The 26,695-nt window shown below is 45.9% G+C and overlaps 1 protein-coding gene across 1 annotated transcript in view; it reads left to right on the plus strand.

The window, feature by feature from the left end:
- Positions 1 to 26,695, plus strand: part of Inpp5a (inositol polyphosphate-5-phosphatase A) — a 194,325-nt gene that overhangs the window by 45,902 nt on the left and 121,728 nt on the right. Inside the window, exon 2 of the mRNA XM_050137015.1 lies at positions 9,240 to 9,281. Within this exon, the coding sequence (XP_049992972.1) occupies positions 9,240 to 9,281 (42 nt within the window). The remainder of the gene's footprint in view (positions 1 to 9,239; positions 9,282 to 26,695) is intronic.

Here is a 26,695-nt window from a genome sequence, read left to right on the forward strand (position 1 = left end):
AAGAAAGAGAAAGAAGTAACCACTGCCGAAAGGACAACTGTTCCAAAATTTGTATTTTCTCCTTTCCTATTTAGAATGGGGTGGAAAGGATCCTGGGGGTAGGGTGGGGAGGGGCTTGCTGCCTGAGCCTTGCTGCTGGGACTTATCTGAAGGCAAGGTATATTTTGCCCATCTTCCCTCCCTTACTTCCTCCTTCCCTTTCTCTGGCTATGTAGCCCAGGCTGACTTCAAACTTGTAATTCTCTTGCTTCCATCTCCCAAGTACTGGGATTTTGTTGGCTTCTTTAAGATGGAGACTTCCATGTTGATAGGTACTATCATAAACCATTATTTTATGTTCTCCAGGGTCTAAGAGGTAGAAACCTGTGCAATTCCTCTGGGCCCTGCCTTTCTCCTCCTGCTCCCCCCAGCCTTGGGAGGGCCTCCCTGTCCAGGTGTGACAAGAGAGGACTCAGCAGGGCTTCAGGGTGCCTGCCCCACACCACAGGAGCTGGCATTTTCTTGTCTGTGCTACTACAACCCTTATATTTGGTGGGAGGAGATTAGAGGCAAATGTGAGGGCGCTGAATGGTGCTTTCTGCTGTGACCTTCAGGAGATAGTGTTTCCCATACATCTGTAGGAACATGGGGAAAATAGTAGGGTTGTGGGGCTATCTTTTTATACAGTTTTTCATTCTTTAAAAAGATTGTCTGTGTGTGTAATATGGACATGCTGTAGTACAGACGCGGGGGCGGGGGGACCGCTCTGTGGAGTTGCTTCTCTCTGTCTGCCTTTACATGGACCTGAGAACTCAGAGAACCAACTTGCTGGTCCTTTATGCAGGGTTTTATTTTATTTTATTTTGTATTTTGCTTTTGTGAGACAGGGTTTCACTGTTGGCTGGCTCGGAACTTGTTATATAGACCTTGAATTTCGGAAATCTATCTGTCTCTTAGTGCTAGGATCAAAGGAGTGTGCCACCACACCCAGCCCCTTTAAGGGACTTTAAGGATTTAAGACTGTATTCAGGTCTATAACTGTGGAATTGTGGTATATCTCCTTATTCCTGTGTTTATTTCCAGCTTGTCCCGCTTTTGCTGTGTGTGTAAGGTTGCAGTAGGCGGGCTTTGCTGTTCTAGTCCAGGATTTCCCCCTTTCTCTTCTTATCACCCCTCTCTGAGATAGGGACTTGCTATGTAGCAATAGCTGTCTGCTGGCTTTCAATCCTTTTGCTGCAGCCTCCTGAGTTCTGAGATTACAAATATACTTTATCTTGGACCCAGAATTCTTTTCACCTTTATTGGGTTGAATTTATTGGGCCTCTTGTTATTGCTGGCCCTGAAACCTCCTCCCCCTAGTTGTTATAAAATGAGAATAAACTGTAGTCAGGACTAGAAACAGCTCAGCCGACCTGGCCCTACCTGCACAGCACAGGGAGATCGTTTGGATGGCATTGCTGCTATTTGTGTCTCCCTACCGGCTTTATTGTAGTCAGTGTGCATTGAGTAAGTTACCACTTTCCCTGCTGAGTGGCTTTGGTACCCTCGTTAAACTTCCAGGGCAGTGTCAGTCAGGGCTTGTTCTTAGGCTCTCTGGTCTGTCCTGTCAATCTCTGGTCTTCTTTTGTACCGCTCCATGACAATCTGTGTTCTGTATGACTAAAGAAAGTTGACACTAAGTAGTGAGAACTCCAACTTCTTGCTGCTGCTTCTTCTCCTCCCTTCTCTCTCTTCCTCTTTCATTTCCCTCTCTTCCTTCCTTCCCCCTCCCTCCTCCTCCTCCTTCCTTCCCCATACCCCTTCCTTACTCCTCTTCCTTCTTCTCCCCCTCATCTTCTCTTTCTCCATCTCCTTTCTCAGACCCCTAGATGTATGCTATCATGCCTGACACAATTTGTTCTTATTTTTTTTAAAGATTATTTTGGATATTTGGAGTTCCTTGAGAGTTCCATGTGAATGGTAGAATGGAGTTTTCTGTTTTCTGAAAAACACTATGGGGCTTTTGCTGCCTGCTGCACTGGCTGTGGACCCCTTTGGGCCTTGGCTTCTCCACGGTCTCCCAGTTTACACAGTTATCACCAGTCTGTGCAGCTGCTGCTGTGTTTTTGGGTTCTTTGGGTGGTATTTTGCACTGTGAAGTAGACAGTATTTTGCTTCCTTGTTTACTTCCTGTTTGTTCCTTTTGATGTTATCCTAAGTGAAATGTTTTTTTTTAGCTTGACTTTTGGATTGTTTATTATAGGTATAAGAAATACAGTTGTGTATGTGTGTTGGTTCTTTATCTTGCTGTTTTGCTAAATATATTGGTTCTAAGAGTTTTCTGTTTGTGTATAATTTTTGAATTTTGTATATCCAAGATCATGTTGTTTTTGAGGTGAGATCATTTCTTTTCCCCTTTTAGTTTGACATCTTTCTTTTTCTTGCTTGACTTTTCTCACTGGGGCACAAATTGTTGAGTTGTACAGAAGGTTGTGGGCATCTTTGCTCATTCCTGGCCTCAGCAGAACAACTCTTGCTGTGGTTGGTATGTTTTGCTGTGAATCTTTTGGGTGTTGCATGGTGAAATTATGGACAGTTCCTAAGTATCTTATATTTGCTTTTTTTTAATTAAAACTTTCATAGATTTTATTTATTTTTATGTGTATGACTATTTTTCCTGACATACATCTCTATGCAGCACATTTATGCAGTGCCTGCAGAGGATAGAAGAGGGTGTCAGATGTCCTGGGATTGGAGTTATAGTTTTTAGCTGCCATGTGGGTGCTGGGAATTGAACCTTGTCCTCTGGAAAAGCAGTCAGTGCTCCTTTTTTTTTTTTTTCTGTTTTTGTATTTTTCGAGATAGAGTTTTTCTGTAGTTTTGGAGCCTGTCCTGTAACTAACTCTAGTAGACCAGGCTGGCCTCGAACTCACAGAGATCCTCCTGCCTCTGCCTCCCGAGTGCTGGGATTAAAGACGTGCACCACCACCACCTGGTGCAGTCAGTGCTCTTAACTGCTGAGCCATCTCTCCAGTCTCTTTGCTTTTTGTATTCAGAAAGAACTGCCCCTCTATTAAAAAAATAAATTAAATTATTGTTATTGTAGTACTGGAAATTGAACCCAGGACTTCAACACTACTGAGCCATACTCCAGCACCAGCATGAGCTTGTGCTATTGACTTTGTGTGTGTGTGTCTTTCTGTCTGTCTGTCTCTCATTTTGGAAAAAGCACTTGCCCACTGACCTGGTATTCCTTGTCTGTTGCTTGACGTCACTAGTGAGAAGTACGCGGTTCCTTCTGCCAGCTTTCACTCCCTAGGTCTTCTGGGGACAGTGTCGTCAGGCTGCCTTGGCATTTGCACATGTTTTCTGCTAGGGATGTGTTGTAGACATGCTAAAAGGCCAGTCTCAACTCTTACATGTTCCCCATTAAAATGAAACCACTTCATGCAGGTCTTCTTTTCTTCCTTAGAAAAAATCCTTACAGAAAACTGCCAATCACCTACAGATTCCTCCTCTCAGAAATTTCTGTCCTTGTGATGGCTGACATCACAGGTGGGCAACAGGTTACCTGACAGTGTCCCCTTATCCCAGAACAAAGGGTTAGATTCTGCTTTTCTGGGATCATGGGGAAGAGCACAGAACTAAGGCAGAGGAATTGCTGAATTTGAGAGAAACCTCTACAGTTCTTTTAACAGCCAGCCAGAAATGTTTTGAACCACATTTTCATCTTGGGCCATGTTTGTGAATGCTGTGTGCTGGGTGGTGACCACTTGAAGCCAGCCTCCTCCTGTCAGCTTTCTCATATGCTTGCTGTCACTAGTGCTTGCACTAGCTCACACCCTGTGTCCTCTGTGACTAGGACTAGCCTCAGTCACACTGTGCATGCACTAGCTCACACCCTGTGCCCCTCTGTGACTAGGACTAGCCTCAGTCACACTGTGCTTGCACTAGCTCACACCCTGTGCCCCTCTGTGACTAGGACTAGCCTCAGTCGCACTGTGCTTGCACTAGCTCACGTCCTGTGCCCTCTGTGACTAGCCTCAGTCACACTGTGCTTGCACTAGCTCACGCCCTGTGCCCCTCTGTGACTAGCCTCAGTCACACTGTGCTTGCACTAGCTCACGCCCTGTGCCCCTCTGTGACTAGCCTCAGTCACATGGTGCTTTACTACAGCTTGGGAGCTCTTTATGCTGATGGGCTTGGTGGTCTGCTGCCATCTTTCTGCTCCAGTATTTTAGAGTCACTATCCTCTACCCAGCCTGGTTGGTTTCCTTTCCCTCCAGGACATTTTGACGTGGCATTTGTTTTCTGCCTCCTGCATTTGCCCTGCAAATTCACCCCTTGGCTATTGTGTTTGTCAGGGACCTCTCCCAGTAGCACCTTCTCCCTACTCCTTTACTACACTCTCCCAGGTGAGGCAAGAAGTTGCCCCCACTACTATTTTATTGTTTCAGGTACAGAAATCTCACAACCTAGCTCTGATTGGTTGTCTCTGTCTCAGAACTTGATAATGGTTGAAATTACTGTCATACTAAATCTTATAGCTTATGTAGTGCTAGGAAGAAATGTGTAGGAGCTAGGAGTTGACAGTCTCTGAAGGAAGGCAGGGTAGAAATATTATGTAGCTTGCTTGCTTGAAATGGAAAAAATACAGGCTCAGGACTGATTGAGACTGTTGGTCAGGGAGCCTTGGCATGGCATGCGAGGGGAGGAGATGGCCTGTGGTCATGCATGGTAGCAATGTTGAGCTTCTAAGACTCTGAGGAAAAAATGTAGAGGCCATGATGTTAGAGAAGCAGGGTTTGCACTGTGTGATATGGACCGAGGGTCAGGAGCTCAGGCCTGGTGGCTCTGAAGATCTGGAGGTTGTTGTCTTTTACTGAGGGATGAGAGGCACTGTGCTCTGAGTGCTGACAGACTGTCTTCTGGAGGCTACTGTGCTGTAGCAGAACAGGGTGAGAGGGAAGAGCAGGAAGGCGGTGCTTTGGAGGAAGGAATGTAGCAGCGTGGGGCTGGGCAGTGTAGCTGGCATGGTGTTCGGCCTACTTCCATGGTAAAAGCAGAGGACATGGGGATGGGCTGCACGTGGGAAGGTCCATGATGAACTGAGGAATGGGACACCACTCCAGTGATGGTCACCTGAGGGGAAAGGTTGTGTGAGTGGTGGTTTGAGAGAAGCGACTGTGTGGTGGTATATGATAAAACAAATATTTGAGTAGGTGAGACAGTGTGTGGGCACAGCATGGAGTTTGTGAGAGTGGGCATGGGCGTGGGTGAGTGTGGAGCCTGTGAGAGTGGGCATGGGCATGGGTGAGTGTGAGCCTGTGAGAGTGTGCATGCGTGAGAATGAGTGTGAGCACAGACGGGTGAGCGTGGAGCCTGTGAGAGTGGGCATGGGCATGGGTGAGTGTGAGCCTGTGAGAGTGTGCATGCGTGAGAATGAGTATGGGCACAGACGGGTGAGCGTGGAGCCTGTGAGAGTGGGCATGGGTATGGGTGAGTGTGAGCCTGTGAGAGTGTGCATGTGTGAGAGTGAGTGTGGGCATGGGTAAATGTGGGCACAGGTTAGTGTGGAGCCTGAGAGTGAGCATGTGTGTGCTTGAGTATGGGCACAAAGGAGTGTGGGCACAAATGAATGTAGAGCTGGTAAGAGCATGCATGCGTGACACTGCGTATGGAGCCTATAGGAGTGTGTGAAGGAGTACAGGAAAGAGTGAGGGTCTGTGAGGTTGGCAGTGAGAAGGCAGTTCAAGAGGACCCAGAGGAGGTTGGTTACGGGTGAGGGAGCCTGACCAGAGGAACCTGGTGGGCACTTCCTGTGACTTGTGGTGATGACCTTGTCCTTTTCAAGTTAGAGTATTTTCAGTCATGTCTAATTCTTCACAACTGTGGGTGACATCCTACAGATAGTAAACCAAGGGGTTACCTTGGTCTAAAGCATTTTCTTGGTATTGTTTGGTTTGTAGTTTTTGTGGATCTACAGTGAAAGTTGGGGGAAAGATTAATGTTCTCAACAAGGCCATCATCCAAACACTGGATTGGAGGGTCTTGCAGTTCCAGAACTCTTCCCGAGATGCCAGCACATGCTTCACAGCCATGTAGCCTTGAGCACACTCCTGCCAGGGCCACTTTGGAGGGGCTTGCCAGGCTCTATACAGGATAAAACTGGATCTCTGGCAATATCACTCTGGTTCTGATTCATTTCCAAATGAGGCAGGTGCTGCACTGACACAGCAGCTGAAGTGGCCGTGGGGTCCACGTCTTACACGGCTGGACTTCCTCGTGTGAGCCAGAACCAGGGAGCATTTGGGCCTGTGGGTGTCTCATGGTGGCAGATCCAAGTTGCGCCGGGTATTGCTTGCCTCCCCTCCCCTCCCCTCCCCTCCCCTCCCCTCCCCTCTCCTCCCCTCCCCTTTTTCTGGGTGGTTTTGTGCTCAAGTGAGGAAATGAGCAAAGGTGGAGGCTGGGTGGGTGTTGGGATCTCTGGCTTCTGTGGATAGTGAGGCACTAAGTTGCAGACACAAGGAGAAGGTGCTGGTTGTGGAGGTGCTCAGCTGCTTCTCATGAAGACTGAAAAGTAGGTTTTCTTTTACACAGGAGGGGTGGGGGGGTCTCAGGCTTAAAGGTGTGCCATGTTAGTGTCTAGCCATGCCGAATCCATGTCTAGTTAACCGAGTAGTCATGAGACACAGGTGCTATTAAAATAAGAACTGAGTCTGGAGCCTGGGCTTCCCTTGTCCTTGCTCTGTTCAGACCATTCCTGCTGGCTTGGCCTGAAGTGCGGCTTTTGCTCTTGTCCCCACTTAAGGATCCCATTCTCTGGTTCTGAAACCTAATGACACGTGTGGCCATTTGTGTGAGAGGTGGAAGTATTGGGCAGATGAGGCTGTGTGGGTTGTGGCTCCTACCACAAACAGCTTGGAGAGGATTGTACTGGGTTGCCAGTGTCCCCCCTGCTGAGAGACTGGCAGTAAGTGCAATGGAAGTTTATGTTTAGCAGGGAAGGCAAACATTTTGCTCTGCACCACGGAGCCCATTTGCAGAGCTTATCAGGGTGGGGGCTCTTGGACCAGGTAGCAGAGCCTGAGAGATCATAGTTGGGCCTTGACTATGATCAGACTGGAGATTTGGTTAGAGGACTTTACATTTTGTTTCATGATACAAGTCCTGCTTCTAATATTGAAGGGCACTTGGGGTGTTGACAGGGAGCTCCCTGGATGAGAATAAGGAGAAAGTGCGGCAGGTGGGACGCCTAGCTGTGTCATGTGCTGGAATTGGTGGCTACCTAGGAAAGAAACAGTAGGGTTACTGTCCTGGAAACTGGCTGCCTTAAAGATGGTGCAATGATGAGCTCTTGCCCTGAGAGGTTCTGGAGGCTCCACTGCTCTTGCCTTCTCCCTGCCCGTAATCCTCACCATCCACAGACCGACTGAGACTCTGCTCAGAGGCCTGGCCAGGGCTGTACTGGTCATGACTCAGCTTCTACTACATAGGCCCAGAAGAACATAGGGCCAGAGCTGCTGAGATCTTCCTCTATGTGCAAATGCCCCATTTCCTACCCTCATTCTGCCTTTTGACTGCTCTCAATGTATGTTTCCATGTGGAAAGCATTTTTTTTAACTTATCTGGAGACTATGCTGAGGACTTGCTGCATAAATTGTGGTGCAGATTTGACTTTCAAGGATCAGCCTTCCTGCTCCCTCCAGCATTGGAGAGGGTTTACTGTTTTAGCATTAGATTTTGTAATCTGCCTTGATTGGTTGATTATTTGTTTTTGATTTTTTTTTAAGACTAACTCTGTCTATGTAGCCCCTGCAGGTCTAGAACTCAGTTCATGGATGAGGCTACCATCAGACTTGCCCCTGCTTTTCTTTCTAACGCTAGGATTACAGTGTACCCTACCATCCCAGGATCCTCTGTGGTTTGGATTGACATTTCTCTAAAGGCAAATGGTGCTGAGCTTCTCTGCCTGTGCTTGGATATTCTGTTCATGTCCTTGCCCAGCTCTGACTTGTCTTTGTTGTGCCTTCTGTGGGGATAAGGCAGGGAGGTAGTGTTTCCTGTGTGTGCAAAACCAATCTGGAAGTCCTACTAAGACATCTGTTTGAGAGTTGGTGGATGTCCGGTTTCCTCTGTGCACCTTGTGTGGTCTCTGTTGTTCTTTTTCCTTGCCAGCTTTTCCCCATCATTAATTTTTCTACAGTTTTCTCTCCATGATTTTCAGGACACTCAGTGGGCAATGTGCTAGGAGTGGTTTAGGGCCTAGCTGTGAATAGGCAGCTTGGGCTCTGCTCTTCTGAGCCTTGTTTGTGGGTGTTCGAGTTCTGCTTATCTGGAAGCAACTTCAGTTTCAGTGGAAGAGGAAGACCTTGTTAAAAACCTAACCAACCAACTGACAGAGAGACAGGCATACACCAGTGTGTTTATAGGCTTTTCAATTTTACATCTGCGTTATTGGATGGTGTGACACTCCTGGGACAGCATTAGTCTGCTCATGGGACTCTGGCTCTCTCTCCATGCCAGCTTTCAGCAAGGGTCTTTCCAGGGCATCTCATTCTTGCTCATACCAGGCTATGGCTGAGTCCCACACTTGGTTGGGCTACACTGCCCTGGACCTGACTGACACAGAGTGTAAGGGAGCAAGGTCAAGGTTTGGGGGCCTTTATGTGTGACCACAGCTCCTTCGTGCTTCTCTGAACAGGGCTTGTCATGGCTGACACTTGACTCTTCTGGTCCTGCTTCTAGTTTGGGAGCACATGTACATACATGGAGTGGGGTTTCCATCTGTGCCCTGTTTCTTGAAAGTTCCAAGCATTGGGACTGTTCTCCAAATCCCTCCCTACACCACCCTCCCCCGCCTCAGCTCATAGAAGAGCCTCGTTGCTTCTGATGGTGTATGCTCATATAGCACTGCAGAGTGGCTCTGGCTCAGGCAGGGGTGCTGCTGCCCTTCTTGTTGCCTTTGGAAGCAGTTTTAAGGTGCTTTTCCTTTCCTACAGCCCAGCTGAGAACAGAACAAGGATGTGGGTCAGCAGGACGTAGGTGCTGTGCACCTGACTCTGGTTAGGTGACAATTGCTCAATTTTGTATCACAGGGGCATTCCATATATCCCATGGTCTCCCTCTGAGGAATACAGACCCCATGCGGAGAGAGGTCCCCCGTGCACAGCCCTTGTTCCCCACTGTGAGACCCGCCCTCAGGTTTCCTCACTGGAGCCTGGACTCCCTGTTTGGTGTAGTGGCTGTGCTCTAATTCACCTTTTCCTCTTCATTTACAGCCAGAAAACCTGCAGAAGAACTGGCTTCGGGAATTTTACCAGGTAAGAGCCTGTGAGAAAGCACTTTGAGAGTAGCCCGAGTATCTCTTCTCATTGTGGTATTTTTATGTGAAAGTTACATCTTGGCTACGTGGAGAGCAGAAAAGGCTGTCAATAGGAAGCACTTATCAGCTCCTAATGATTTGCTCTTTGGCTCCCACCTGGAAGGGAGGGAAACAGAGAACAGAGGACCTGGTTGGGGGTTTTTGAGGTTGGGCATCTGTACCATGAGGAATAGTACTTTTCAGGAGGGTTCTCCTAGCTGTAGCATGAAGCATGGAGAGACCCATACAGGTGGCACGACCACACAAGGCCTGCCCCAGGTCTGGGTGGAAAGCCATTGAGGGTGTCACTCTGAATAGATAGACAGGCAGCAGTCTCTGCGTGCATCCTCGTAGGATGCAGCAAGCAGCCTCCTGGTTCTACAGTTGGCTCTGGGTGAATGACAGATCTCTGAGCAGATGATATGTGGATCTGGAGTATGAGAAGGGCTGAGCAGCCAAGAAGGGTAAAGCAAGGTAAATGGGTAAGTGGCTACAGCCCAGAGGACAACAGGACATGCTGCATATGCACACAAAAGTTTCCACGAGGTTTTCACAGGGTTAGGCCAGGACTGCGGTGTTTAATTCTCTCAGCTTTGCTTATTTGTTGGGTGGAGGCAAACAAGGGTGGGCCCCAAGCCATGCAGGAGGCAAAGAGGTAGGGGATTATAGATGTCCCAGGGCCCATGGTGTACTTTGCAGCTTGCTGGAGCTGTAGGCTGGGTGGGGACAGGGTTGGGGAATCACAGTTCTTGCTGGTCATCCTGAGTACAATGATGTGCGTTTTCTGGGACTGAGTCTTTTGAACCCACACAACATTTGGCAACTCTCCTGTCCTGCTGGCCACCACATATGTCTGCTAGGTATTTGGAAGTGGGGTCATTCACTCAGAATCTAGCATATGTGAGCCTCCCATTGTCCAGGTTTTACACTTGGTTCTGGTTAGTGATGTAAGGCAGATTTTTGTTGTGTGTTTAAGGCCAAGGAAGAAAAGGCCCTAAGTTGGGGTCGGGATAGACAAGGACTTGATAGTCAGGGGAGGACCTAAGACAGTGAGGGTCAGGGCCTTGTCGTTTAAAGATCTGAGGAGTAAGGGAATGGGCTTTGCCATAGGAGGGCCTGATTTAGTGAGGCTGGTCAGGACCCTGTCATGGAAGGGTCTAAGGTAGTGAGGGGCCGGTAGGGTCCTGCATAGAAGGTAGCAAAGACAGGGCAGGAACCTTCCATGGAAGGTTCTGAGGTGGTAAGGGCATGTGGAGGCCTCTGTCAGAAGAAGACATCAGTGAGTGAGCAAAGGAGAGCCATGTCAGAGGATGATTGTAGGTCGTGAGGGACTAGTTGGGGTTAGGATCTGAGAGCCATGAACCTTGTCTCCTGGAGTGCCAGGTCTGGGTCCTGTGAAGATGGTGTGGTGTTGCCTTGAGATTGTTTTATGAGCGCATATGATTGTGTGGATACCCACAAGGTGGTTGACCTGTGTTCCTCCTGTTCTCATAGTCTCTGTATCATGTGGTACATGTTCTTAGGTTAGACCAGGGAGCTGATGGACCTTGGTGTGGGTGATGGCCACAGTACAGATGACATCACTCTCTTGGTTATAACCAGTTCTAAGAGTGATTGGTGCAGGGAGAGCCATATCTAGGATTACCCCGAGCAGAGTTCCCAGCATGCCATGGTGTCAGCATGGATGGATTGATAGAGGGATATGGTTTGGGGTTGGGGGAGAGGCATAAGGAACAGCATGAATACAGGCTCTCCTGAAACTCTGGTCCCAGATTTGATGGCACACTGCCTAGCTGGTGTTACATGTGGTGCAGAAAGATTCTGCCTGAGTTTGTCTCCCCTGTAGAAGGGTCTTGGTCTCGCTATTTAGGAATAGGGATTGGCTTATGGAAAATAGCTGTCTATACCTTCTCCAGGTGTTTAGTTGGGTGGAAGATGCAGCCTTCACTAGAGTCCCAGCTGGCTCACCTGGCACTCTTGAGTCTCTGTTCCTGGTTTCTTGGTGACCAATGAAGGCATGAAGCGGTGAAGTGATAGACTCCTGCAAGGTGAGGCCAGGACTTTCCTGGGAGAGCAGAAGTCCTCCTTAGCAGCAACAAGAACAAGTGGGAGTTAGGTATGAGTATCTGAGGATAACACTCGTCGGTGCTGTTCCAGGATACCATCATATGAAGCCAGAACTGTGAATCTGGGGCTAGGCCTGAGTACAGAGGAGGTGCATATGAGCTTGGTTCTGGGGTTACTCACCAGAGAAAGCCAGTACAAGAGCTGTGTGACTAGAGCTAACTCTGGCTTGCACCGTGTCTATCTGATGAATTTCCTCTGGCTACAAGGGAATTTCTTCTGCCTTCAAAGGCAGAATCTCACTGTGATCTGAGGTGTCTTGCTGATGTTGCATGCTTACCCTCCCTCTCCACTGGCTGTTTGGCCATGCCCTTATGTTCTGGGAACCCTGGTCCCTCACCCTTGTTGAGAGCATGAATGGGCTTGTGGCTTGTGCTCTGAATGTATGGTGAGGACAAAGGATTTGTGTTGTAAAAACAGGGGAGAATGAGAAATAAAGCCTCCCTACATAGTTAAGCTTGTCATTGCAATTATAGTGCCAAAAGTACATACCGCAGTAAATTTCAGAGCCATTGCCTCAGCCCACTCATTCATTAGTTTGTTTGTTTGTTCATCAGTCATTCATATGAACTTCATTCATCTGCGAGGCACCAGCACAAACAGGGCACCCGTTGCTCTCTTGAGCATCCGTGCATCATGGTGGGGGATGAGGAGCCTTTTTCTTGGTGTAGTAATGGATTGAAACCTGAGGGATTAGGAGGAGCCCTTGCTGGCCTTGTGCTGATTTTGTTTGTTCCAGCCTTACTCCAGCCTTACAGGTGAGGTAGGTAGAAAATTAGCTTCAATTTTCCTGCTAAGGCTCAACCTTAATGTTGAGCTCTCAGGAATAGGCGACTCTTGCCTTGTGTGTTGGTGTGCCCAAGCAGTTGCCTGCCAGACACATTGTGTGTGTGTGTGTGTGTGTGTGTGTGTGAGAGAGAGAGAGAGAGAGACAGAGACAGAGAGACAGAGAGAGACAGAGAGAGTCGAGGAGAGGGCGGTTGTTAGTCAAATATTCTGAAGAAATTGAACAAAGATAAAAAGGTTAAAAAATATTTCCTATGCTTTCCTACATTCTACATTCAATTTGATATACACACACACCTTAATATGTATGTGTCTGTCTTATGTGGGGATGCAGAGGAATACATTATATCTTCCCATAAGTGGTTCACAGACACACCCTTTTCTGTAAATTAATATTCAGAACTGTCTCAATAGCTTAGAGGTATTTCCTTATATGATATATTTTTTGTTTTTGAAATCGTTTTTCTATTAACAGAACTCTTAGATTGTTTGAGTTTGGTAGCAGTTTAAGGATAATTTAAAAACAAAACAGTATATAATTTTTTTTACAAATATAAAGCAAGAGGATTGACTTAGTTTCTTTTTTATTGCTTTAATAAAATACCACAACCAAGGCAACTTATAAAAGTAAGCATTTAATTTGGCACTTACAATTTCAAAGGGTTTAGAGTCCATGATGGTGGAACAAAGGCACCGAGATAGGAATAGCTGAGAGTTCACATCTTGATCCACAGGTAGGATGCAGACACACCACATGTGCACATGTGTGCACACACTGGGAATGGTGCAAGTCTTTTGAACCCTCAAAGCCCACTCCCAGTGACACACTTCCTCCAACAAGACTACAATTCTTCCCAAATAGTTTCACCCACTTGGACTTAAGTATTCAAAGATATGCACCTCTAAGGGTGGTGGGGAGCATTCTCATTCAAACCACTACCCAGGTATTCAAGATTTTAAGATTGATATGAGAGCTATTTTGTATTTATTAATAAGAACCAGAAAGATGTAAAATGATTTAGAAAAGAAGCCAGTACACAGACTTCCTTCCCTCAGCAGCTCTGAAGTGAATTAGATTAATCTATGTGGAAGGAACCAGTATCTACAGCAGGGCAGTCATCACAAGCACCCCTCCTGCCTCCCTCCCCTTCTGCCTCCCTCCCCTCCTGCCTCCCTCCCCTTCTGCCTCCCTCCCCTCCTGCCTCCCTCCCCTCCTGCATCCCTCACAGCAGGCCTTTCTATGATTGTGGGGCGTGTGCATTGCTGTGTCTTCAAATATATAGACTTCTAAAATAGTCACAGATACCAAAGGTGAGATAGCAAAAGATGAGCTAAACAGATGCTGAGAGCCATCTTAAAGGTCTTCCCTGGCCTTTCCTCACAGGAGTTTAGAGAACGATGTGATGGGTCATAGCTGTGTCCAACGAACACAAAAGAACAGTTGCCAGTTTATCCTCCTGCCTTAAGAAAGCCAGAACTAGGCAAGATGTATGCAGTCGTGTTTCAAGCACTAGACAGCACACACCCTTGGACAGTGGTCCCTTTGGGAGGGAGAGCATGAGAAAAGCACTCTGCTCACTTAGCTTGTGGTAGAGAGAATTTCCATGGCAGCAGCTAACAGCCTCTTAAAGAGAGTTTAACAACCAGTCACAAATTACTCAGCAGGTGAAAACGCAGGAGAGCGTGGTCTGCAATGAGGAAAAGCAGCCATTATTGTGGTCCGGGGCTGCCATTTGTATCAACTCTAAAGATTCTGCCTTAGCTCTCCTCATTGCTGCCCACTTCCTTGTTTTACTAATTTTGGCTCTTTCTTTTCCTTACTCTGGGTTCATTCTGTTCTTTTATATCTAGCTTCTGAAGATGGAAGACAAAATGAAAAAAAATCAGAATGCAGCATGAAATATTACACTCAAGATCCTATGGGAAGTAAAAGATACTATGGGGAACAGCACTGAACCTTTATGCCAACAGATTTGAAATTTTATGTGAAGTGAGCAAATTCTTGGAAAAGCATAGTGTCAGTGTTTACTTTAGAGCCAGTAAATGAATGTGGCCCTATAGTAAATGATCTTGGTCCTTGTACTCATTAGATTAAATTTTTGCTCATATATTTCCCCAAACCCTCCAGGTCCAGATGGCTTCACTGGTGAGTTCTGTCCAACATTTCAGCAAGAAGCAATAGCAGTTTTACAGAAACTTTCCAAGAAAACTGAGTCACAGTTTGCTTCCTAACTCAGCCTGTGACATGAACACTAATTATCCTGGCACCCAAAGTAGACAGACATTACATGACAAGAAAAACACATATCAGTATCCACCCTGGGAACAAGTACAGCGATCCTTAAAGGTTCAGTAATCAGAATGACGTGTTGCCAGGATGCCTTCTAAACCACCGTGCTCCACATTAGCCAGAGAAGCTTCTCTCTGCAGGGTTAGCAGCAAATCAGGGGCTAGGACTGGTGTCTAGCGAATGCTCAGCCCTAAGTGAGACTTCATAGCAGTTCTCACCCTCCATGATCAGGGACATCACAGAAGAGGGGCAGGAAGAACTAAGAGCTGGAAAATGGGGAGGAATGTGCAATCCTGTCTTAAGGACATGACATGGCCATCGCACCCATGAACTCCCTGCAGCTGTGATTAAGTGCACACGATCATTCAGCACTCCAACAGTCCAATTTTGGACTAAGCGGATTATTAACCTAAAAAAGGAGAGGGCATAAAACAGGGAGAGGGATGTTTTGGGGATACCTGGAGGTAGTGGAAGGGAGAATTGGGGAAGCATATGACCAAGGTGCATTGCTTACATGTATGAAATTGTCATATATTAAGTAGAAGGTATTCTATTTTAAAAGATTGAACAAAGCTATAAACATGAAAATAGGCATGCATCACGATGATAATTTTTCCTGTAATGTGATTGATTAAAAATCTAAAGCTACTGAGAAAATAGCCAGGTGTGGTGGTGGACACCTTTAATCAGCAGAGGCCGGTGGATCTCAATGAGTTTGAGGCTAGCCCAATCTACATAGCTAGTTCAGGCCAGCCAAAGACTACATAGTGAAACCTTCTCTCAAAATAAATGAACAAATAAATAGAATAATATAGAAAACAACTTCCTCAGAACTGTGGGGGGCATGTTTACTCCCCTCAGATCACTTGTATCTAATGGTGACAAGCATAAAGACTTTTTTGTTTGTTTGTTTGTTTTTGTTTTGAGACCAGTTTTCTCTGTGCAGCCTTGGCTGTCCCAGAACTCACTCTGTGGACCAGGCTGGCCTTGAACTCACAGACTTGAGCCTCTGCCTCCTAAGTGCTGGAATTAAAGGTGTGTGCCACCACTGTCCAGCTTCCATAATGACTTCTTATCTGAAGACTGGAGTAGGGTAGTGTTGTCTCTCTTCTTATTGTGGTGTTGAAGGACCATGTCACTGCTGTGCAACAAGAAATGAAACAGAGAACAAACAAAACCCTCTGCTTGCAGAAGGCATTGCTGACTGTCTAGTAAGTCATGACAATGACGATTCACAAAGACTCTGATTGCTGTACTGCTAACTGGATATATTTAGTTTTCAACATTTAAGGCTAGTGTGAAAACATGTTTTTATTACCTAAAGACAACTATAAACTTAGCATTAAGAAAAGCATTAGCAATAAAATGAAATAACTGGGTTAAATCTAACGTAATGTCAATATATATATATATATATATCAAAAAGCTAAGAGACAACAACGTATGAGCAGAGAATAAAGAATATGAAGGACTTGAGAGATGCCACATTCATGGATTAGAAGATGTGAATTATGTCAGAGTGTTAATTTTCCATCATCTACTGTATTTGTGATAAAAAAAATCTCAGTGTAAGATATACGGTACATGCCTGCAATCCCAGTACGTGGGCAGCTGAGTCAGGAGGATCATGAATTTGAGAACAGCCTAGGCTGCATAATAAGACCCTGTCTCAAAATATTCTCAGCAGAAGTTTTTGCTACAAGTATAAAATATGATTCTAAAAATATATGGACAAGCCGGGCGGTGGTGGCACACGCCTTTAATCCCAGCACAGGCGGATCTCTGTGAGTTCGAGGCCAGCCTGGTCTACAAGAGCTAGTTCCAGGACAGGAACCAAAAGCTATGGAGAAACCCTGTCTCAAAAATCCAATATATATGGACAAGGAAAGGAGCTAGAAGATAGAAGAGCCAAACAGTTTGAAGCAAAATATGATCTGAGGACACAAGTTCTGGTTTCAGGAAGTGTCGTAAAGCTGCAGTGGTTAGGACATGCACTGGCACTTGTGTGGAGGCACAGATGGGTGTGGCAGCAGAGATGGAGAAGCGACCCATAGATACGGCCAAGTGACCAGCAGCAATACAGAGTTCAGGTTCTTAGTGAGGGGTGGCCTGGCCAGGATGCACTGGGACACTGCTGAGCCAGGTGCAAATGAACCTGTGAAGTCCACCCTTTGTACTCTGACTCAGTGTGAGTCACAGAGCTGATGCCAGCCCACACTTTGTGCTACGTACAGAACTGACTCATCATATCCTAGAGCAAATGCAAAACTTAAGCCCTGAAACTTCTAGAAGGAAGTTTTTTTAAAGATCTTTGTCATCCCAGATTAGGCAAAGATTTCTTATGTCCAGCACTAAAAGCGTAACTCAAGAAAGAAAATCCAGTAAGTGAAGCTTCATCATAATTGGGAACAGTTCTTCATGAAAACAGTGGTAAAGATGAAAAGAAATCATGGGTGAAAAGGTAGAGTTTAGGATGAAATAGTCTCAAAAGCTCATGTATTGGGGTGTGGTTGCCAGCTGATGGGAAGCCATTGAATTCCAAAGGCTAATATCTGGATCTATTGGGATTAATAATTTGATTCATAGTACAATTTTATTATTAGGAAATAGGACCCGCTGCTGTCTGTTTACCTAGCTGTTACAAGGGCATGCTTATGCTGAGACTTGATGCAAATATGTACAGTTGCTTTATTTGTAATCCCCCTGCCTTTGAGAGAAGCCAGGCTTGGAACACGCCACATGACTCCATCGTGTGGCTTGGAGGACTGACAGGACTGTGGAGCAGACATGCCACCTTGCTGGGCTGCCTGAGTTCTTTGAGGAGTTGATGGGGGTGCCCGAGTTCCAAATAGATGTTTCAAGTGATGTCAGCTGCATATTTCTGTTTCTGATAAGCTCAGGTTCCTTTGCTTTCAGATTGTCTCTTTGACTGAGGTTCAGGAAGTGCCTTGGCAAGAGCCAAGAGCCATGAGCCATGGCTCAATAGATATGAGGCAGATTTAGTCACTGGCTTAAAACAGGGGTCCTGGAATCAGTGGTACCAGTCTTGAGGGTAGTCCAGGAGTTGCTTGTGTCTTTTTCTACTGCCAGTGTGACTTTTTGAACACATGGGCCCACTCCTTTCAGTCCACTTCAGTACTGGGTGCCAAAGGCCATAAGAATGTAGCCAGGTAAGGGTGCCCTATCCTTAGGAAAAGCCACAGGTGGTGCTCCCCGACTCTGGGAGACTCATTGTGACAGTACCCACCCAAGAGAGCAGCATATAGGCAGGCACAGCCAAAAAGAAGTATCCAAGTCTGCCAGGTTCCTGAGCAGCTCCTGTTCTGAGGGAGCTTTTGTTGGTCTGTGTTTAGATCCTTTATATGGTCACAGTTGCTGGATGATTCAGGCATTCAGTCTTCACTGTGATTCTGTCCCTTGAAATCAAACTCTACATTGTGAGGGTGCTAATGATGGGACCTAGGGGATGATGCAGGTTAAATGAGGTTTTGAGAATGGGCCTGAAATGGGATTAATGCTCTTGTCAACAAGAGACAGCAGGGATCGTCTGTTTCTCACATACGAAGATGTGGCAAGGTAGAGACAGCAGGGATTGTCTGCTTCTCACACACAAAGGCATGGCACAAAGGTAGTGTTTTGAGCTGAGGCAGGACTACCTCACCAACCCAAAATGAACTGGCATCTTGGCCTTGTGCTTCTGTCCTCAGAAGTGTGAGTGTTTAAGTTGTCCAACTGACTATGCTAAGGCAGAGTGATGAGGGTACTGCCTATGCTGCCAGAAGGCTTTTGGGGGAACTGAGGCTGGGAGCTAACATTGGCTTTGTACCTGTCCTGAGAAAGTCAACCTTGGGTACTTTGGGAGGGAAACTGGGGTCAGCGTAATTGAGGTATTGTGTGTCATGCCTCCAAAGGATGCTGCTGTCCTCTGTTGGCTGACTCGCTAAGCAATTTGTCTCTTATAGAAGTAGGCCTTTTATGCATATGTTCACTTTATCCCTCTCTGTTGGAAAGACCCTGGTCCTTTTCTTTGCATAATTGTGGAAGGGAGGATGGATGAATGAAAGAATAAATTACTGAGGCTGGAAGGGAATTATCTTCCAGCATGAAAAGTGCTGAAAATGGTTTGTGGCTGGGACAAGGAACAACCTGGAATATAGGGAGATGGGGCAGAAGTTTGCACAAGAGGCCTCTGGGACCATGGAGAGCTTGGCCCTTCCTGTGGGGGCAGGCCTAGTACAGTGGAAATGCTGAGGTCATATCTGCTACAACTGTGGGTTGGGATGGAAAACTTGTTCAAGGGAGCTGGCAGCATGGGAAGTACCCTACTAGCATGGCCCTCTTGAGCAAGAGTGACCCTTCTAAGCACGGAGAGGAGTTGAAGGTGACGGACGGGTCTGTCTGATTTGAAGACATTATTGCTAGAGATTTATTTCGGTTGCCATTGTTGACAAGTAGGGCACACGGCTCTGATTGACAGTCCTTTTTTATTTGAGATGGGGGGTCTTGTTTTGTTGCATAGGTTGATCTTGAACTTGTGAACTCAAGCAGTTTTCCCACCTCAGCTTCCTGGGTAGCCGGACTACAGGTGCCACCATCTTGCTTCATTCTGACCAGTAATCATAAACACACCCTTTGTAAAGGAATCCCGAGTATGGATGAATACGTTTCTAGAAATTTATCTCTGGCAGAAAATCCTGAAAGTAGATCTGCCAACCATGTCTTCTGTGAAGGAAGTGATCCTGCATGCCAAGGTTGTGTTTCTGTCTTAAGTGATCTGCTGGCACAGTGAAGGGCACAGGCCTTTTCATGCCTACCAGGAAGAGGCTTCAGGGCATGGCTGCAAAGCCCACTGCAGGCCCAGGAATCCGACAGGAAATGTTCCGTTCTCACCATAGCCATCCTTGCTATGTGACTCCAAGCAAGCTTTGTGACCTCTCTGTACCTCCTGTCCTAAGGTAATGGTACCCACGCCATTAGAGTAAGGATTAGTGAAGATATTGCAGAGAAAGTACCTGTGAATCTTCCTGGCTCAGGTTCTGTGAGGAAATAGAGGACATAGACAAGGTGCTTCCTGCACCACCTGTCACCTGTCCTTCTCAGTCACTCATTTGTTCCGGGGACTCTGGGATGTGGGATGAATGTAGGTGTGTGCTGTATGGAGCAGACTGCCCTGGGCTTCTGGTAGTTGAAGGGCTCACAGAAGAAAGGGTCTGGATGTGACTTAGCAGAGCTAGCAAGGTCCTTCTGGACTCTGAAAGAGTCAGTGTTATTGAAAAACAGGCCAAGCACACATTGGAAAGACAACAGCCTCACTCAGGACTTGCAGTTCTGAAGAAAGACACATAAGCCCTCAGCTGGCAAAGAGACCAGGGCCTGTCTTCTGTCCCACTAGAAATACCATGTGGGAATTTAACACTCTTTCAAATTTTCCAGGACCACAATTAACAAAATGGAAAGAAAAAATGGAATGGATTGTTTCTGTTGCTTTTGTTTTTGAGGCAGGGTCCTACTATACAGTTGACCTGGAACTCGCTATATAGACCAGACCAGGCTGTCTTGAACTCACAGAGATCTGCCTGGCTGTGCCTCCTGAGTGCATGAATTTATTTAATATTATGTTGGATTTAACCTGGTAATTCTAAGCTGTTATTGCTTTGGCATGTGATCAGCATAGTTAGTAATAAAACTTTATGTATGTTGGGAATCGAGTGTGTTTTATGCTTAAGGTACATCTGTGTAGGACAGCCAGTAGTCACCAGGAAAGGTGGCTGGCTGCTGAGTGTCTTGATGTGCCCTTAGCTTCCTTTTTCTACTTTTTTTTTTTTTTTTTTTTTTACTTGAGAGTTGTATTGATGAGCCTGTTGCCACAGCAGCATGAGGCATATCAGGGCTGAGTGTGGTCAGTATTTGTCCTATTAAGCTTTCTATTGCTGTGATGAAAAACATGACCAAAGCAAGTTGGGGAGGAAAGAGTTTCTTTGGCTTACACTTCTACACTGTAGTCCATCCCTGAAGGAAATCAGGGCAGGAACTCAAACAGGGCAGGATCCTAGGGGGAAGAAGCTGATGTAGAGGCCATGGAGAGGTGCTGCTTACAGGCTTGCTCCTCATAGCTTGTTCAGCCTGCTTTCTTATAGAATCTAGCACTACCAGCCCAGAAATGGCACCATCCATAATGGGTTGGGCACTTTCCCATCCATCACGAATTTAAAACATGTCCCACGAGCTTCCCTAGAGCCCATTCTAATGGTGTTTCCATCCTCTCAAATGGCTTTAGCTTGTGTCAGGCTGACATAAAACTGGCCAGCACAGTATTTTTTGGAAGGAGTATGTGGGTTTACATCAAGGGCATCTCGTTTGCTCATGTCCTTTTTTAGGGCACACTCTTTAGCAGATCTCCAGATGTATGGGGTCACCCAAGTGATCTAGATCAGAGGTCCAGCAGCTCAACCCCAGGCTAACACAGTCTGCCATTGAGGTGGTTGATTACTCAGTCATATAACTATGAACGTGTGAAGATACTTGTCTGGGAGAAATTATTGGACACCAACTGTGTTCCTTCATATACATTGGAAAGATTGGTGTGGTGGCAGGCCTCATAGTCTCTTATGTCTCCGTCCTTCCTTTTGTTTCCCATTTCCTAAGTCAGTAATGGTGTCATAGGCTACAACATGCTTGATGCCCCTTGTCTGCAGTGCTCTGGGTATCCAAGGGCTGCAGAGTGCTAGGTCCCTCTGGGCTGTACTGCTCTGGGTGCTCCTGTGCTCTGTCAAGCCTGGTCCCTGGGTTTTGATGCTGTGCTCAGCCCTTCCTTCCAGCTTCCTCAGAAGTTTGGTGATTAAGTCTTCACTCTTCATACCCAATTTTATAGATAAGAAACTTGAGGCTGAAAGAGGCTATGAGGTGTTCCTGCAGCTACAAAACTGATTGGTTGTCAGGATAAGAGCCCTGTCACTGCTGTCCCAAAGCCATGCTTGCCAGCAACAAGAACTGGAAGAAGAGACTTGGAGAGAGGAGGTGCAGGATTGAGGCTTGGTGGTGCTACGGAGGGCTGGTGGATGTTCTCAGAGTTGGGTCGGGGTGTGGGAAGTAGGTGCCAAAGAGGATCCTTGTGACTTCCTATAGTTGGGTGGAGAAGAAGGAGATGGGAGACTCATAGAACTGTTAGCCTTTCTCTGCAGCATAGGTTGTTGTGCCAGAGGAAAGTGGGTAGAGTGGGACACTTAAAGGAAAACAAAGTTGACTGAGCCATGAAGACTGTGCTGGATGGTTTTATGCCAACTTGACACAGCCTAGAAGTCATCTGACAGATGGGAACCTCAGTTGAGAAAATGAGATCTCGTTGTAAGGTTTTTCTTAATTAGTGATCGATGAGGGAGGGCTCGGCCCATTGTGGGTGGTGCCTTCTCTGGACTGTTGGTCCTGGATTCTATAACAGAGCAGACTGAGCAAGCTATAAGGAGCAAGCTAGTCAGCAGCTCCTCTCCATGGCCTCTTCATCAGCTCCTGCTTCCAGGTTCCTGCCCTGTTTGAGTTCTTATCCTGACTTCCTTCAGTGATGTGTCAGTGCTGTGGAAGTGTAAGCCTGATAAGCCCTTTCCTTCCAACTTGCTTTTTGGTCATGGTGTTTCATCGCAGCAACAGAAAGCCTAAGACAAGACCCAGGGCAGAGTGTCTTATGAGTTTCTGACAACCTAGCCAAGAACTCTCTGTGCAGCCCTTAGAAAGCTCTCCCGTGCCAGCTGTCCTGGTGACTCAGATGAGCCTGGAAGAGTACAGTTTGGTTCTGAGGACCCAGGTCTAAAAAGTGTTGATGGGGTCAAGGTAGGAGAAGCTGAGACTACTGATATGGAGACAAGGCTGTAGTTAGGGCTCAAGGAGCTGACTGGGGCCTTGGGGACCTTAGGAGCTCTGGACTTCACATATGGGAGCCCCCTCTCTACTGTGTTTAACACCAGTGAGCTAGAAGTTGCCAGAGTGAAGAGGGACTTTATGAGATTCTGTGTGGTAGGCAGCTTCCTGAGAGAGGTGTTCAGTAGTCCCACAGCTTCTCTGGCTGATCTTACAAGGCCATGACTTCCTGCTAGAATCCAGGAAAATACATGGAAGCCTTGCTGTGCTGTTTGGTTTTCAGTTTGATTTTACCCTTATCTTGGTTGGAGGCGCATACTTCTTATATGAAATGCATCAGTCCATATAGCTTAGAATTCCTTAAGCAGAGGGTCCAAGGACAGGACCTAGATCCCCAGCTGACTCCTCTGTCACTCTTCACAGGCTTCAGGCGAACTGCTAGTAGTTTCTGCCCATAAGGGAAGGACACAGCAAGAGCCCCTGGCCTTATCAAGTAGCCTTAGGCTGTGTTCTAAGGCCAACCATGTTGCCTGTCCATGAGGTCAGGGAAATTCAGTGTCCTATGCAGAGCAGTGAGATACCTCCATCCCAGCTGACCCTCTGTGCTAGGCATGGACTTGAGAGAGGGGCCAAGTAGGAGCTGCACCTAGTGGATCCCAAACTAGAAAGCCATAGACCCAAATGTGGGGTACCTGTTACTCAGCCCACAGGGATGTAGGAGAGCTCACACCTGAGCCTAAGGGCTGTGGGTGTTTAGAGCCTGGCATTTGTAGCAGGGCCGGGGAGCTCTTTTGTCCCTCTGTGCTTATTCTGGTGGTGAGCCTCCTGTGGTATGGCCTGCAGGATGTAATTCCTTTTTAGGTCACCAACATTCCTCTTTGGAGGAAACCTACCTAACAAGGCCTGGCTGTTGCTATTTTTAACTCTGCTCTTGGCAGTGTACAGGGTTGGTGACCACAGGCTCACAGTGCAAGCTTCCTGAGAGCTGAGTACGGCCCTGTGTTTGGGCATCTGCACAACGTCACAGAGAAGGGACTTATTGTTGGAAGGCTGTGCACCAACCTGCTCCAGTGTATTTAATTCCCTGTGCTTTTTCTAGCCAAAATGTCTAGTTCACTCTTTTCAAAATATTTTAATGTATTTAATATTAAATATTATTTAATATATTTTTGAACTTTCCTTGAAGAATATCGTTCAAGGAAATGGCACTAGAACCCCTATACCAACTGTGTTATCTTTAAGTCAGAAGCAGTTTCTTGTTTCCTGGAGAAGACTGTTAGTTCCATTGTTAGGCAAGGGCAGTGTTGAATGGAGCTCCATATAGTACACAGCCACACCCTATGGAGGACTGGAGTTGTTTTGTAGTGTGCTTCCTGCCAGTGGTGTCATGATGAGATATTCTCTACCAGCTGACTTGCATTTTTTTAATTAATAAAATTTATCCTATGTGTTTTCACATCATGTATCTTGATGCCATTGATTTCCCATCCCTTTGCATCTGCTCTCCACCCCTGCACTCTCCCCCAGAATAAGACAAAATTCAAGAGAAAAAAAATGAAGAAAATAAAGTGAGAAAAAAATTTTTTAAAAGGAAGGGGGAGGAATTAAAAATCCTTACAATGGAAACTGTAATGTGATCTAACAGGTCACACTGTATACTCCTTGGTCAATACATCTCTGCTTGCAAGTGTTCATTACAAAGCATCGTTGGTCTGGTTCGAAGACTGTGGTCTCTTCTACACGTTCAGTACTGGGCACCCATTAGGACTCTTCTTGGACATCCTGCTGGCACCCTGTGTTGTGAATATCCTGCAACTTTGGGTCTGTGGGTCACCTATGCTCCAGCAGATCATAGATGGGGTGGATGTTGGGGCAGGCCAAGTCATAACCCTAGGTCTGGGCCTTGGCAGCTGTAGGGTTGGTCTGTCAGATGGGAAATGGGGACAGCTGTCTCATGCTCACAGTTTCAGTGGTGGCTCCCTCACACCTCTGCTAACAGGGTTGAATCTGTTGTACTGCCCTGTTGGGGGCAGGGCCTGCTCTCCCATGTGCCCCAGACATTAGTGGGCAGGAAGGAGGGCTTCTTAGCCCTGCCAATGCTGCCACAAGGCAGATGAGAAATGGGGCCACTCTCTCACAATCACATCTTCAGGTCTGGTTCACTCACACTGCACTGACATGGTTGACTCTTTGGGGCCACTCTGTTAAGCTTCAGGACCTGTTCTCCCAAGTGTTGCAGCTGGTGGGAGTCAGGAACAACTCTTCCACTCTTATGACCATATGACCAATTCTCCCACCTGCCTCAGGTGTTGAGAGGCATGGGGGGGGGCTTCTTTCTCCTGCCCATGCTACCTCAAGACAGATGAGAAATGGGGGCATCTCTCTCATGCTTACAACTTTGGTGCTAGCTAACCTATCTTCACAGAGTTGGCTCGATTGTGCTGCCCTAGTGAGGTGCAGGGTCTGTTCTCTGAGTGTTGTAACCAGTTGACTTCACACTCTATCCTGCAGACATCCTGATGTGAGGCAGCCTATGAGGTCCACTGGCTTCACCAAGAAAACTGATCTTACTGCTCTCAAGCCAGCTATATTGTTTGCCCAGGTTCTTCAAGGGCACAGAGTTTCTTCCAGTGGCCAGTTAAGGGCAGCCCAGGATCCAACTGATTGTCTTGTAGCTTGTGAGGACTTTTCATGAGGTCTCCACCCTCCCTCGTTCTGAGTGGGGCAGCTCTGTGCCCATCATGTTGACATCTCTCTAGCCCTTGATTCAGTTTTTGGCATGAATGCTGAGGTGAAAGCAATACCACTTGTCTTCCTGTGCTCTGAGTACTTGGTGTAGTTGTACGTTTTTTGTTGGGACCGCCAGCGTGCAAATAATGAGACGGAGACTTATTAATTATGAAAGTTTGGCCATTAGCTTAGGCTTGTCCCCAACTAGCTCTATAACTAATTTAACCTGCTTCTATTCATTTACATTCTGTCATGTGGCTCAGCTCTGTACCAAATAACTAACTTCTTCAGAATCTCATTGGCATCTAGCTGATGACTCCACCTTTCCTCCTTTCCACATTCTTTCTCTCTGCCCAAAGTCCCGCTTTTACCTCCTGCCCAGCTATTGATTATTCATCTCTTTATTATATCAATCACAGAAATACATCTTCACACAGCGTACACATATCCCACAACATTTCCTCCTTTTTTGTCTAAATAGAAAGGAAAAGGTTTAACTCTTAACACAGTAAAATTATATATAATAAGAACAATTATCAGGTATTGTATAAATAAGAAGGAAAGGTTTTAACTCTAATATAGTAAAACTTTGTACAATAAGAACAATTATAAGGTAAGAATTAAATTCACAATGTCCAGTTCATATGTATTTGGCAAATACGGAGAAAGTACTGTATTATCTATCCTGTCTTAGTGAGTTCAAAGTTTTATACCTAAACCATTTTCTATCATAACTTGTATTACCATCCTAAAAATATCTTTTTAAACCTTAAAACATCTTCTTAGATAAACCACTTAAGCTTTTAAATCTCTCAACCTTTATAAACTTTACTCCTCTCTTATGAGTTTCTTTTTTGAATTTCATAACAAGGAAAAGTGTAACTATAACTATTTAGTCTTCAACTCTATCAAAGACCTAAGGAGGATAAATATTACCTGAGTAAATAGGAAGTACAGAACAAGCAACTTCCAAAACTGTAGACATGACAGAAACACCTGACTGCCTAGATATTCACCCAAGATTCTTCTGCAGTGTTGGGGCATCCATCTTTGATCTACAGGCCTAGAATATCTGACAGACTTTTCTGTGAAGCTGAAATTTTGAAGGACTTCTCTACCTTGTCTTAGCAAAGTTTGATAGTCACTTCATTTTGTGTCCTGCTTGTCCAATTTAGACAGCATACTGCAGCATTTGAGGCAAGGGCAGTTTCTTGACCAGTGGTTAATTTGTTATAATGAAAGCAAGCTCTATATAGAGGTGCTTTGATGCCTTTCATCCTTTTTTTTTTTTTTGAAGAAAATTGGTGCTGCCATGAGCAGATGTGTCTCACTATCTTGAAAAACCTTATGTTATTAAAATACTTTAAATGCCATATTTTGTAGGTCTTTGAAGTATTTGAAGACTATCTGCTTATCTAAGCTATATCTCTTGTTTGACCTTGAAAACATACCTAACCTGGTCACAAATTTGATTGTTAGATGACTACTGCTAACTTATATTTCTAACTTATCCTAAATAATAGTTTCAAAGACTTAACTCTTTTTTTTTTTTTTTTTTTTTTTTTTTTTTTTTTTTTTTTTTTTTTTTTTTT

This window comes from Alexandromys fortis, unplaced genomic scaffold (assembly GCF_014885135.2).
Source record: "Alexandromys fortis isolate MF-2015 unplaced genomic scaffold, M_Fortis_MF-2015_v1.1 scaffold_3, whole genome shotgun sequence".
NCBI classification, from domain to species: domain Eukaryota; kingdom Metazoa; phylum Chordata; class Mammalia; order Rodentia; family Cricetidae; genus Alexandromys; species Alexandromys fortis.